At 47.7% G+C, this 14,856-nt stretch overlaps 1 protein-coding gene and 1 long non-coding RNA gene across 7 annotated transcripts in view; both read left to right on the top strand.

The window, feature by feature from the left end:
- Nucleotides 1-14,856, top strand: part of STX3 (syntaxin 3) — a 145,225-nt gene that overhangs the window by 10,640 nt on the left and 119,729 nt on the right. For all 6 annotated transcript variants that reach the window (XM_067748893.1, XM_067748898.1, XM_067748897.1 and 3 more), the window contains exon 2: nt 6,517-6,600. In XM_067748893.1, the coding sequence (XP_067604994.1) occupies nt 6,517-6,600 (84 nt within the window). The remainder of the gene's footprint in view (nt 1-6,516; nt 6,601-14,856) is intronic.
- On the top strand, nt 10,124-13,064 carry LOC137230160 (uncharacterized). Its single transcript, XR_010946024.1, has 2 exons — nt 10,124-10,348; nt 11,724-13,064. It is a non-coding gene; the product is annotated as an uncharacterized lncRNA (long non-coding RNA).

Below are 14,856 nucleotides of genomic sequence, written 5' to 3'. Positions count from 1 at the left end.
AAAGTCCCTCTGACTCTCAAATGGGGGACAGAGAACACTGAGTGCCTATTCAGAGCTGACACTTCCTCAGAATTTCTGGCTCTTTTTTTTTTTTTTTTTGCGGTACGCGGGCCTCTCACCGTTGTGGCCTCTCCCGTTGCGGAGCACAGGCTCCGGACGCGCAGGCTCAGCGGCCATGGCTCACGGGCCCAGCCGCTCTGCAGCACGTGGGATCTTCCCGGACCGGGGCACGAACCCGCGCCCCCTGCATCGGCGGGAGGACTCTCAACCACTGCGCCACCAGGGAAGCCCCCGGCTCTTTTAATTAGAGAAGAGAGACTGGAAAAACCCGATGTTGGGCCGAGGGTGCAAGGGCATGAGTGTGTGTTTGGAATCCTTGGACGTGGTGGTACTTGTCTTTGGGAATCCACAGGCCCTCATCCTGGAAGGAGGCTGGTGGGCGAAGTAGGCTGCAGGGACAAGAAAAGTCACGCGTCCTTGTCTCTTTGAATCGGATTTATTGGGTGAAGATCTGGGTTTATAAAGAAGAGTTTATAGCCCCAAGCAAAGAGCTATTTACATGCTCAGAGAAGGAGGTGCGGGAATCTGTGCTCACCCGTTCCCATCGGCCACCGTCCTTTAATACCCCACAAGGGGAAGTCAGGACCAGATGCTCCTTCCTAGTCCAGACTGCTGGTCCCATCCTTTCTGTTATTATTTCCTTCGCCCCAAAACTTTCCTGAGGGCTCCTGGGTCTCCCCTCTTGTCCGGGGACCCTCTCGTCTTTCTGGGGTCTGACACCTGAGGCAGGGAGGGCATCGGAGAGCCAGTAAATGGTGACCTCTTCATTTGGGATGGCGTTTTTTTTTTTTTTTTGGTCTCTTTCTTTGTTCCTTCTATCTTGCTGCTCTGATTTGTAATGATCTTTAAGGAATTGCTGATGATTTAAACGTACGTTGCTGCCGTGTTTTAACTTGTAAAGGAGGGAGGGGACCCCCTCTTCTTTCCCTTTTCTTTAGAAGGCATCCATTCATTTACTTTGGTGGTTTTCCAGCTAGCTAAGCTTGCTTCCTTCTTTCTCCCTTCCTATTTTCCTCCCTCCCTCCCTCCCTTCCTCCCTTCTTTCCTTTTTCTCTTGGTAAGAGGCCTCGTTCTGAAAATGAAATCTTATATTCAACCTCAGTGTAAAAAGCAGATGAAAATGAAGCTATGCGGATTGAAGACGGGGTGCGGGCCAACCTGCTTGACTGCCCCCGGTGGTTTCTTCTTCTTCTTTTTTTTTTAAATACATTTATTTATTTATTTTTGGCTGCATTGGGTCTTCTTTGCTGTGCGCGGGCTTTCTCTAGTTGCGGCGAGCAGGGGCTACTCTTCATTGCGCTGCACGGGCTTCTCATTGCGGTGGCTTCTCTTGTTGCAGAGCACGGGCTCTAGGTGCACAGGCTTCAGTAGTTGCAGCACGTGGGCTCCAGCAGTTGTGGTTCGCGGGCTAAGAGTGCAGGCTCAGTAGTTGTGGCGCACGGCTTAGTTGCGCCACAGCATGTGGGATCTTCCTGGACCAAGGCTCAAACCTGTGTCCCCTCCATTGGCAGGCAGATTCTTAACTACTGTGCCACCAGGCAAGTCCCTCCCGGCGTGGCTTCTGAGGCACCCTGGAGGTCTCCTGGGGTTCCACAAAGCCTCATTGGAAAGCTAAGCTCCTTACTTGGTGAGAGACCCAAGGCTTAGTGGAGACAAGTGCTGTCCCCAAGGCCCCCAGCGCCTTTCTCTCAGCCCCACTTTCTGCAGGGCTGGGCTGCTGTGAGTGGGGTGCAGTGGAATTAACAAGGGCTCAGGACCAACAACCAAAGCGTGAGCCCCGACTCTGCACATCAGTAGCTGGGAGGCCATGAATAAATGAGAACTTCTCTGCCCTGCAGGTTCTCAATGACAGAATTTAGGAGGGGTTCATTGACACAGCGCGCGTGAAGCAGCCAGAGTGTGGCGGCCACCTAGCACCTCCTGGGGACTCTGCAGGTGGTAACTGTTTCTATTAAAGGAGCTGATGAAGAGGGACCCACAGTCGAACAGACTGAGGATGACAGAGAAGGCCCTTGAGAGAAAGGCAGTGAGGTTGAGTGAGAGGAATTGCAGGTTGAGTCCTGGGCCCCTGAACTCTTTCCACTGTGTCCAGAGAGAGAGTCATAGCCCTGCCTGTCCTCACTGAGTTTTGGGGTGCATTGAGGGGTGGGGGGCGGGGGATGGAGCCCAGATTCGAGCTCAGTGCTGCCTGAGTCATTGGTGGTATCTCCCATGTCTTGGCAGGAGAGGCAGCAGGAGGTCGGGGGAGAGGAAGCGGGTGGTGGGGCTTGTGGTTCTCATGTACGTTTTTTTACTGCAGCTGGTGTTGCAGCTACTCTGACGGTCCTATTATCACATGCCTTGATGCTTTGATAAAGATGCCAAAGTTCTCTTCTTGGCTGTGCCCAGTCATGTGGGCTGAAGATAAAGTGCATCATGTGCTTTCCTTGCCCTTGGGGTCCCTGAGGCCTCTCGGTCTGTAAGAGCACGGATGTGTCAGAGGGGAAGGACCCTTGCCCTGGATCTGGTAGATCCCCTTCCGTGTCAGAGGGGAAGGACCCTTGCCCTGGGATCTGGTAGATCCCCTTCCGGAGAAGCCTGGTTCCAGCGTCACGCGACTCAGATCACCTGGGATGATGGCCTCTTTCTGGAATTTTCTGATCTGGACTAAGCTCTGTTGCTTTCGTTGCCATCGCTATTTTATATTTTGGAGGCAGCACGCTACGGTGGGAAAAACTCTGCACAGGAAGATGGGAATCAAGAAACCTGGGTTCTATTCCTGGCTGCTCCAGTAGCTCATTATTTGGTCTTGGGCCTTGGTTTACCCATCTCTTAAGTGAGAGAATTTGATGATCGAAATATGTAGGGTTGCATGCAGCTCTAAAAGTTCTATATCGTTTTTTATTTTTCTTTCCTGTTTACGGGTACTTAGATCCAGATTAAAGCTATAGAGAAGATGACTTTGCTGGATCTTATGTACGGTTGTTTTATTGAGATGTTATCATGTGCTATTCATTGTGTAAGGAACTTAAAATTATTATCTTAATCCTCACAAGAGCCCTGGTGGACACTTTTGTTCCTGTTTTGTAGGTAAGGAAATTGAAGCTCAGAGATGTTGAGCCCAGTATTTAAGGCTCAATGACTAGCATGAAGGGAAGCCAGTTATAGAACCCTGGTGGTCCTGATGCTGCAGAATCGATCTTCTTGACTAAGCCTTTGTGTGAGCGCTTTCCGCGGAGGAGAACACACACTTTAGACATCACGCCTTTACAACTAGGTGATGGGGCAACTGACACTTATTAGGCACTGCCATGTGCCCTGTGTTGTGCTAGAAGCTTTCCACGTATGAACTCTTCCAAGCCTCGTAAAAGTCATAGCGTGTATGGTGTTATTACCATTTACAGGTAAGCTCAGGTCAGTGAGGGACTTGACAGAGGTCTCACAGCCAGTTATTGGTAATAACAGGTTTTGGACCTCGATTGTGGGGGACCCAAGACTTCTTTTTTCCCAGTTCACATGTCCTCTCACTGGAGGTGGCCCAGGCTGCCCTGTTAGAGCCTGTTCAAAGCCAACATGTGGCCGTCTTGGGTGGGGAATCCCTGTACAAATTCCAGGGGTCTCAAAAGTGCATGTGATGATGGAGGGCTAGGGGCCTGTGTCCCATGCTTCAGGACACACGTGTTCCCAGCTTCCAAAACCTTCCCTTAGTCCATCCCACGATGGCAGCCTCATCCCATTTCCATAGCACGTGTACCTATTTGAAGAAAACTGAGTTGACACCCTCATGTGTGTCTATACACACACATACATGGGATATATCCCCTCAGTGGGGGTCTCTACAAGACCTCCAAAGAGAGGAAACTCAACAAATTCTTGTTAACTCACCTTCCTGGAGGGAGACCAGGTTCCTGTTTTCTAGTGAGGATCTCCGAGATCCTTTTTGGGAGATGGAGCTCTCTGGAGGCTGCTGAGAGGCCCAAGTATTGATGATAGTTGATAAAAGGAGCATTTTATCCCACACTTTAGAAACTGCTGGGTGGATCCAGGCTGCCGGTCTCTGGTAGGGGTTATTTATTCAACTAGAATCGATTAAGTTTCCGTTACATATATAGCGTATGGTAAGTGCTCAGTATACATGTGGAATAAGTTAATTAATGACAAGTACAAGTAATTTTATTTTACTTATTTATTTTTTTGGGCCACTCCCCATGGCTTGTGGGATCTTAGTTCCCCGAGCAGGGATCAAACCCAGGCCCTCAGCAGTGAAAGAGCAGAGTCCTAACCACTGGACCGCCAGGGAATTCCCAAGTACAAGTAATTTTAATTACAAGTGACAGAAGCCGGTTCTGGCTAAATGAATAAAAAACAGCATTACAAGAATACTATTGGACTCATTGAAAGAATACTGGGGAAGATCTATAGAACTAGCTCTAAGCCAGGGGGTGGGTTAGGGAGGACAGAAACAAGGGTAGCCCTGGGAACCAAGCAGGCATCTCTGTTGGGTGCTGCTATAGGTTGACTCGGCTCTGTTCACTTCACAATTCAGAATCCTCAGGGAGCTTGGGTGGTGATTGATAACCTTCCCAGAATCATGTGGGGAAGGTCGGGGTTATCTTCACAAAGGGAGGTGTTCTGGGCAGGCACACACTCAAAGTATCTTCTCCAGTGGATACATAAGGCAACCCTGACCCTCCAGGAGTTTACAGTCAGTGGGGAAGGATAGATAAGTGAATTAATAGAGGGCTGGGATTGATGCTGTGGAAGGTTTGCACAAAATGCACTGGGAGCTCAGGGAGGTTTTCAAGTTTGCATGGGGGGTCGGGGAGTGTCAGATCAGGGAGGAGTTTGTTCGAGATTGAGTTTTAAAGGCTCAATAAAATTTTGCCAGCTGGACAAATGCATTTCAGAAAGAAGTCCTTGTGTGACAGTTCAGCAATATGAAAGAATGGTGTGTCCAGGAAGTGCTAGGAGTTTCCAAGCGCCTGGTCCAGAGATGCATCGTAGAGGGAGAAACGTGGGCGGGACTGGATCTTAAAGGGCCCCGTATGCTCTGTTAGGCTTTGGGACTTGCAATCCTGGGACTTTCAATCCTGAGAACTATCACTGAACGACTTTAAGTGGCAAAGGACGGGATCAGTCCTAAGTTTTAGGAAGGTGATTGTTGGGGGCTGTAGCAATGTCCTCAAATTCAGTTCCTTTGAAGGTGGCTATTAAGCTTGGGTTGCTGATGGTTGCAGACAAGCCAGAGAATGAGATTACAGAGGATCCAGTCAGAAGAGGCTCCCCAGATGGCTGGAGAGTCCCAAATTTCCGTGGGAATTCCCGGTAACTCCATCTGCTGTAGCAGGTCTGGGGGAGGGTAGCAGGGGAAGGAAAGAGGCCCCTGGTGGCTTTCCTTGCTAGTGGAGTTCCCATGTTGAGAGTGACATGTCTTGGCTTTGGAGGCCAAAGGCCACTGAAGGGTGTGGAGAAGCAGGTGTCGAGGGGTTCACCCCCTCCCCACCTCCACTCCCAACAACCAGGTCTTCCTTGCTTAGAGGTGGGCTGTGTGTAATGCAGCAGTCGTCTGGAAGGAGCATCTGGGAAGGATGCAGAAGCTGCCGAGGCCCTTTAGCTGGGTGGGAATGGAAGCACTTCCTTTAGATAGCCATTTTGTGCTTTTGTAGCGGTAGCTGAACGAGATTATGAAAGCCGGGGTCCCCGGGGGTTGCTGGGGGCTGCCGAGAGAGCTTCCTTTTCCCCATAAACATGAGCTCTGACAGGGAACAGCACACAGCGCTGTTTCCTTTGCAGTAGGTGGTTTCTGAAAACAGGAAAATGTGTGCTCCTTCTGTGATGATTTGAAGCTAGTGCTTTGGAGGAATTGGGACTGTCTTAATACAGATCCCCAGTACAGTAGGTCATGCATCTGAACGTTGTGGAGAAGAGTTTAGGAACATATGGTCCAAATCCAAAGGATGGGCTAGAATCTGCCTGTCTCCAACATTTTAGCTGTGTGACTTCGGCCAAGTTACATAACCTCTCTGTTTTATGTTCTCCAACTGGAGTGAGTTATAGTAACATCACCAATACCACCACCACCAAAACATAATATTTATTGAGTAGTTACAGTATGCCAGGCACTGTGCCAAAGTGTTTTATATTCATTAGCTCATTTATTTTGTAAACGAACCTATGACGTAAGTGGTGTTCTTATTAGCACTTTACAGATAAGGAAACCTAGGCACAGCGAGTTTAGTAACTTGCTCCCTTCTTACCCTCATCCCCCTGTAAAGTATCAGTAAGTATGGAGCTAGGATTTAAACTTAGACAGTATGACATCAGAGTTTGATACATCACAGAGCTGTTCTGAGTTTTAAAGGAGATTATGTATGTAAAATGTTCACTACAGATACAGCTCCCAGTCTTTAGGGAGCATTCAGTGCTGTTTGTTATTTCTGGTGCTTTTGGTCTCACCCTCCTTTTTGTCTCTCACAGAAGCAGCTGACACAGGATGATGATGCCGATGAGGTCGAGATTGCTATTGACAACACAGCTTTCATGGACGAGTTCTTTTCTGAGGTAGGTGCCCTTCCGGTATTTTTTTTCTGAATGGACATAAGGAAACACAACTTCCTTAGTAAAGAATAAAACCCCCCAGATCTTTCAAGGGTAGCAGAGGAAAGTCAGTCTTTTGCTGGGGTGGAATGAACACACCAAGAAGTTACACGGAGAGTTTCTTCAGTACTTGGGAGGATTTTTAATCTTACCAAGAAAGTCAGGAGAAGGTAAATTATATATATTAAAGAGATGCTTTTAAGGTCTTACGCTACATGACAACATTTTAATGATATCCTTTCTTGCCTGAATTACATAGTTTAAATACAGAACCAACGCTGGGGGCCCAGCCACAAGTGTGGGGGAAAAAAAAATGCATTTCATTACATTTTTAGGCCTGTGATTCGGGTAGATCAGAATTGTTGTTTCCAAAAATTCAATCCCTTTGACTCCTCTGGTGATAACTGAGAAACCAAGAAACCACCAGTTTATGTTTTTCGAAATTCAGCAGAGGCAAACATGGGTGTCCCCATGTGTACAGATTCACATAGTCTTTGATGTAGAGGGTCCTGTTGGAAGGTGCTGTGGTAGACAGTGATGGGAAGCTTGGGTGGGGCGTTGGGGGGCGTTGTGTACCATGGACAGAAACACAGCCTTTGAAGCCAGGGAAATGTGGGTTCAAACCTCAGCCCGCTTCTGACAGCTGTTGATCTTGTGAACGTTTCCTTAACAGGCTTGGTTTCCTTATCTGTACCTTGGGATTGATAATGTAATTCCCCATGGGGCTATTAGAAGGATCAAATGGGTTAGTGTTTCTAAAACATTCCACGTAGCATCTGACGTACATGTGTTTCAATAAAACCAAACCAAGCCACAAGAAGTTCCGGCACTGAAGTTCCTGCCACCATGTTATGGTTTCTTTATTTAGGCTTTTTATTGCATATATAAAAAGACGTCATATTCTTCTTGCAGGGGAGGTGTGGGTGCTTCCTGTCATCTGGAAAAGCCACCCTCTAGTTCTTTCCTAAGTGGAGCGGAGCGGGACGTGATGGCTTATGCCAGTTCATCTGTGAGAGTCACAAGCAGGTTTCAGAGCGAACTTGAGTGTGTGCTGACCTGATTGGGAAGTTGGCTGTGAATACTGCACAGATCCCCACCCTCTCCATGGGTGGGTCCATCTCTTTGGTGGAGGAGTCATAGTCAGATCAAACAATGCTTGAGTTTTGTGAGTCCAGTATTGTTCTAGGTGTGGACTGTGGAAGGAAAAGGTCTTTCTGTTCAGTGCTGGGGGTGGACTTAAGGAGATGCATGACATCATTGTAGCTCATTCCTCTGGTCTTGCCGTAGAGAACCAGTTACATTCACTTCTTTCCTAGGATAAGGATTCTTCTCCATTAACGGTGCCCTACCTCTTTTCTGAACCCGTAAGAGGGGCCCCGAGAGGCAGTACTCCTTGTGAGGTGGGAAGATGGTGGGCCTTGGCCTCCAAGACCTGGTCAGAGTCTATCCTCAGGCCTTTAATAGCAGTTAACCTTGGTCAGGTTCCTTAACCCGGCTGGGTTTTGATTCCTGCTCTGGAAACTGGGAATGGCAGTACTTAACCTTTCAAGGCTGTTGTGAGGATCACATGAGATCACATGAAGATTGTACATCTGGAAAGCATCATCTGAACAGAACCGCGCCAGATGGATGGCAGTTATTTGGGGCGACTTAACAAGGTCTCGAGGGCTGTTGCTTTTCTTATTGCTTTCTCTTAGTTAAATGCTTTTCTATCATTTGGGAAATAAAAAAGCCCTATCGTATTTAGGGTGGAGAAGGGGACCGCGTGGTGGGGTGGAAAGAGCATGACTTTTTGGACATAGTTCCCTACCTGCCACTAACTGTGTGATCTTGGGCACACGCCTTATCTTTTCTCTAAGTCTCTGTGGGTTTAACTGTGAAATGGGGAGGAAAATGTTCACCAGACAGATCTGTTGGGGATGAGAGGAGCCAGCACTCAGAAAGTGCTTAGAGAGGGCTTAGGGAAATGTTACCTGCCTCTGGACTCATGTAGATAGAGCACAGGGAGGATCAGTATTGACGTGGGGCAGAGGCAGGAGGGAGCCCGTCATGGAAAGAGGTTGTGCAGGCTCTGGCTCCCCACGGATCCCGGTCCAAATTTCAGCTCTGCCCATTACAGTGGTATAGCTTTGGAAAAGTGGTTTAGCTGCTCTAAACCCCAGTTTCCTCTAAAACAGGCCTAGCGGTATTACCTGCTGGTTGTTATAAACATAAAATGAGAAAGTATATGGAGGTACCGGCACGGTGCCTGACCTACAGTAAGTATGTCTTCCGTAAATTTTAGTTCTCATCAGCATTCGGTTCCCCAGTGTATTTGTGAATAAATAGACCACAAACTTTACTTTAGAGAATGTGGTCTGGAAATATCCTTGAAGGTGGGTTAAAGTGCATTCCAGATAATAGGGATTTGGGGAAATGAAAAGGTTTCCCTCTATATGTGTCTAAGGAATACACCCAGTACCTCCTGCAGGATACATTGATAGCTGTGTAGATTTCTTGGGGATGCACTCTTGTGATAAAAGGTACCCTTTGGACTGCTTTCAGCAGGTAGGTCACCCCTGGTTATTTGCTGAGGACTGATGGTGTGAATCACAGCTTGGTGAGAGGCATTTGCAAGGTACAGATGAAGTCGCAAGATCAGGATGTTTTCAAAATGTGCTTTGCCCTGTAAAACTCAAGTGGTTTCTCCAGCCTCCCGGTTATTATAGAAAAGAGTTGACCCTTGGGTGTTGAGGCCTCCTTGGCTGTTAAAAAGCCAGGGTCTAGTAAATGATAAACCTTCGATTTTTTGTCTAATTTGCAGCTGTCTGTATTTTCCTTGGTCTCTTTGTTCAGTCGGCAGAGAGTGCAGAGTTTTAGAGGAAACAGAACCTGCCTGAGAGGGCAAGATTGAGAGATGGAGGCGGCCTGCTGTGTAACAAACCACCTTACCAGTTAGTGGGGTGAAGCGACCACTTTGTAATTCTGATGGCTTCTGTGGATTAGGGATTCAGACAGGGCCCAGTGAAGGTGGGTTTTTTTTGTGGGGTGGGAGGGCGGGGGCTGTGCCCTCGCGACTTGTGGGATCTCTCAGTTCCCCATCCAGAGACTGAACACAGGCCCCAGCAGTGAAAGTGCTGAATCTCTTCACCACCAGACCACCAGGGAGCTCCCGGAGGTGGGTTATTTTTGCGACACAGTTTCTGGGGCCTTGAATAACCAGAGTCTGGAATCTCAGAGACTTTTTTTTTTTTTTAAATATTTGTTTATCTATTTATTTGTTTGGCTGTGCTGGGTCTTAGTTGCAGCACGTGGGATCTTTTAGTTGCGGGTTGCAGACTCTTAGTTGCAACATGCCAACTCTTGGTTGTGGCATGTGGGAACTAGTTCCCTGACCAGGGATCGCACCCGGGCCCCCTGCACTGGGAGCACAGAGTCTTAGCCACTGGACCACCAGGGAAGTCCCTGGAATCTCAGAGACTTCTTTTTTTTTTTTTTTTTTTTTTTTTTTTTTGCGGTACGCGGGCCTCTCACTGCTGTGGCCTCTCCCGTTGCGGAGCGCAGGCTCAGCGGCCATGGCTCACGAGCCCAGCCGCTCTGCGGCATGTGGGATCCTCCTGGGCCGGGGCACGAACCCGCGTCCCCTGCATTGGCAGGCGGACTCTCAACCACTGCGCCACCAGGGAAGCCCCTCAGAGACTTCTTAATTCAAGCATCTGGTGCCTGAAGTAGGGTGAGTCAAAGGAGCACCTGTACTTGACCTCTTTCTGTGGCACGGGCTCCTCAGCATGACCGGCTCAGGGTCATCGGTTTGGTGGAGGAGGCTTAGGGCTCCAAGACAAGCATTGTAGCTGTGCAGGTCATACAGCCCATCGCTCGTATCGTACTCTGTTGTCGAAGCAGTCACAAGCCCGCCAGATTCAAGAGAGCAGTACAGAGATACCACCCCTCAATGAGGAGATTGAAGAATTTGTGCCATGTTTTAAAACCGCCAGAGTCACAGCTCCATATGCCATCATCCTACACCAGCATCGCAGGCAGGGGGAGAGCAGGAGCTAGAAAAGTTCAGAAATCCTTTGATCAGGGAGGAAAACTACCCAAACCCTCCACGCTGACTTCCCCTGGGGCTCTTTGGCCAGCAGTGGATCACATGGTCATGGCCACTCTTTTCTAGCATGGAGACCAGGAAAGTGAGAACTTAGCAAAGGGGCAGGCTTGTCAGGATGGCCATAGAACCGATCATGATTCATCCTCTGGGGCTGGCAACACTGCTGCCCAAACAAAATCAGAGTTCTGTTAACAAGAAAGGGCAGGGGCAGGTGGGGATGGCTATTTGGATGGCAGTATGAGATGCAGAAAGATTTCTGTGATCAAACATGTTTGAGAAACACTTCATACTCTTTTCCTCCCATGGAGATTGAAAATGCACATGAACTTACTAAAGATTCTAAGAAGTCCCATAATAAAGAAACCTGGTTAACTTTCCTATCTCAACACTTATTTTTTTCATAGAACCCTTTGTGACATGTAACTTCGGTCAGCAAAATGAATGAATAGATTTCAGAAAATGCTATTATAAAGTTTTCTTTCTTGGATGTGCTTAAGAAAGGTGTATGAGGCAATTCGGCAGTGGTGTATGAAGCAAGCTTACCCCTGGAGTTACTTATATTCATGTATCTATCCATTGAACAAACTTCTGCTGAGGGACACCATGTGCTTGGCATAGTGATGGGGGTCCAGGCATCTGAGGGGAACGAGATGGGTGGAGCAGTGGCTGGTTAGCGGAAATGAGAGGTGAACAGTCTTGTGATCTTTGTTAAAACGAAGATCCTCAAAGTGGATGTAACTTGGAAATCTAGGCATTAAGTTGAATCTAGCAGGTTAAATGCTCTCCAACTCGTTCTTGAAGTAGCATCTTTGGATGACTAGGTGAGCTGGTAGGTTCTGCGTCTCTGGGCTCTTTCCATAGGCAGGCAGGAAGCCCTTGCCGGTCATTTGCCTGTTTACCCTCCGGTCCGTTCCCTGCCCTCTCTGTACTCTGCTCTGTATTGCAAGGTACTCATTGCCCAGGTTCCCTTGCCAACTGGCTTTTGGTGTGTTTGACCCAGGGGAGGCACCGCAGAAGAGTCAAGGTCGGGGGATGAAGCTTCGGTTTTCCTCCCAGACGTATCTCCTCCACGGCCTCAACTTTCCCTCCATAGACCCTCCTCCGTGGTCCTGTTCTGCCGGTTGACTCCACCATCGTCTGGCTCCCATCAGAGGGGCCCTGGTGACCCCCCCTTCCTTCTTCGTCCCTCCAGCCAGCTGTTGCTCATTTCCAGAGTGCCTCACCACCCTCTGTTTGGCTTCTCAGCTCTTGCATCTCTGTGTCTAGATTTCCCTGTATTTTCCAGTGGGCAGCTAGAAAAGCTCAGAAGTCCTTTTCATGAGGGAGGAAAACTACCCAACCTACCCAATTACTTCGGCTAAAATAACTAGATAGGTTTTTATTTTCCTGACCCTACTTTGAGTGATGCAAAGCCCGGATACACTTAATTGATTTGAGGTGATTGTCCAAGACTGCTACTTTTCACTGGTCAGTATAGCTCTGAGATCATCTTTCTTTTCATTCGTAAAAGGAGAGTTGACATACTACGCTCAGTCTTGCTAAAACCCCTTGAGGGACTTGCCTTCTGTAGCTTGGCTGACTGAGACCTTCCTCTGTCCCTCGTCAGTGTTCGTTTTCCAAAGCAAAGCAGCAAACAAGTCAGGGAGGACTTCACCGAGACCTTCTAATACAAGGACTGTTTCGGATTTTGCTATTTGGGGAGAAAAGTAAAGGTATATGAATTGTGCGAAGCGGGAGTCATTTATTTGACCCTTACGACCCCAGTACTTTCGTCACCTTCAAAAGGTGACATATAATAAATTTTCAATAAATAAATATGGAAGATTTAATGCCTAACTTAAGAGGTACCAGGCACCTGGGAATTTAGGGGAGGCAGAGACATTTTAGGTAGAAGAGACAAAGCCTTATACCTTACCCCACGGCATCTGCCAGTCTCCAAAGTAGTACTTTCTCTGCTTTTAGATTAGATTACATCACAGTACATTACATTGGATTAGGTTCCACTGGCTAATTAGGTCCAGAGGGAAGAGGCCCTCCATGCCTTGAAAATAACTCCCTCCTTTTAGGTAGATGATGGTGATTAGTACGGTCCTTCCTCGGTGTCTGCGGGGGTGGGGGGAATTGGTTCCAGGACCCCCGTGGATACCCAGTCTGTGGACGCTCCAGTCTCATAAAATGGCATAGTATTTGCATATCATCTACACACACCTGTATACTTTAAATCATCTCTAGATTACTTATGATACCTAATACAATGTAAGTGCTCTGCAAATAGTTATAAAGACAATGGAAAGGCTATGTTAAATAGTTGCTGGTGTGATAAATTTGAGTTTTGCTTTTTCGAACTTTCTGGAATTTTTTTTTTTTCCCTGAGTATTTTCGATCCGGGGTTGGTTGAATCCATGGAGGCAGAACTTGAGGATACAGAGGGCAGCCTATATACTGTGGTAATTATAGTTGGTTCCATGAGGCAGACACCCAATGTGAAGAGTGGTTGACTTGCTGTCCTTACTGGATTTCCTTGGGTGGCTACTGACATCACAGAACATGTTGTTAACATGAGCACTGCTGTGAGGATTCCATGAGACATTGCTCATAAAGGCTCAGCGTAGTACCTGCACACAGTAAACGTGCAATAGTTGCTGGCTATTTTTGTCTTTATCACCATGTGACGTTTATTGAGCGTGTACTTTGTGTTAAGCCTTTGACATATCTTATCTCATTTAATGCCCACACAAACTCTAGGAAGTGGGAAATATGATAATCCTCGTTTCACGGATGAGAGAACTGGGGCTCAGAGAGGGTAAGCGGCTTGTTCAAGGTCAAAAAAACTGCTAAGGGGCGGAGCCAGAATGTGAACCTGGTATGATTCTAACTTATTTTCTTAAACTGTGCTATCTAGATTGCCCCATTACTGACAAATTGTTGAAAAATACATTTTAAAAAGTAACAAAAAATAAGTGGGCATTGGGGATGTATTAGCTGCAAATTTAGCATGGCGATAAAAAAAACAAAAACTTGCAGATTGGTTCCCTCAGTCAGCAGCTTGACTGAGTTGCTTGAGCTCTCCTTGTGTAAAAAGCTCTCTACAGGGAGCCTTGGTTGGAGAACAAAGAAATAAGGCACATGATGTGAGTCAAGGGTAATTGAGCCTGTCTCACAGAACTGGTGAGTGGGTCACACACATTCACATGACACAGGCTGAACACACACGGACCTGGGAGAGAAGACAGAGAGCTTCCCATAGGTGATTCTTGCACCTTCACCTGGTTCAGGAGGCAGGGTTTGGACTTCACAGTTGCCTTGGTTCAAACCTCGGTTTTGCCTTTTCCTGCAGTTACGGCCTTTATTGACTTCCTCGATTTCTTTGAGCCGCAGTGCTCTCACGCGTAAAAAGCAGAGTGACGGTGACGTCACAGACATCCAGTGAAGGGCCTTGTTTCTGGGACAGGTGTATGTTAAATCGGGTTTAGTTCTTAAATATATTATTGTGCAGAGCAACGTCAGTCTATTTAAAACAACCCCAAACAAACACACAGACAAATAGCACTTGAACTTTTAGATGCAGCCCTGGCAGATTTCCTGCCAGCCCTGTCCCCCCCGCCCCGATCTTTGGTTGTCTGGCAAATGCACAAAAGGAAATTAATTGCATGTCTACCTGCTACCATGAAATACTCTGAAAGTCACCTTCGAGAAAAACTAACACTTCCAAGAAAAAACAGAGACACAAAGTTTAAAGAAAAAAAAAGCTCTGTGATCGGCCAGTTGCCCAGCCTGAAGTCCCGAAGGACTCCTGAGGTTATTTGGTGAACTGACTAAATTCCTAGATTACTAACTCAGAGGCCCTGAAGTACCTCCAAATGGTGAGGTGGTTGAGGACAGAGGGAAGAGAGCAGCTGCCGTGGGTGGAGGATGACTGGAGGCGGGGGTGGAGGCCCCAGGCCTGGAAAGTTCTGCGGGCAGATTGAGGACGGAGCCCGGAGGCCCATTCACCATCTGGTCTCCAAGTGCCTGGAGCGACTCTAAGCTTGGGGTCCAACAGTCTCATCCTAAAAACTTCCTACCTCGTCTCCCTACCACTGACCCAGCTTTGGGGCGGGATGCTCTTCACTTGATGAAATAATATTCCGGGA

The sequence above is a fragment of the Pseudorca crassidens genome, chromosome 9 (genome assembly GCF_039906515.1).
Source record: "Pseudorca crassidens isolate mPseCra1 chromosome 9, mPseCra1.hap1, whole genome shotgun sequence".
NCBI classification, from domain to species: Eukaryota; Metazoa; Chordata; class Mammalia; order Artiodactyla; family Delphinidae; genus Pseudorca; species Pseudorca crassidens.
Note: the sequence above shows the minus strand (reverse complement) of the source record. Positions and strands in the feature narration are given on the sequence as shown.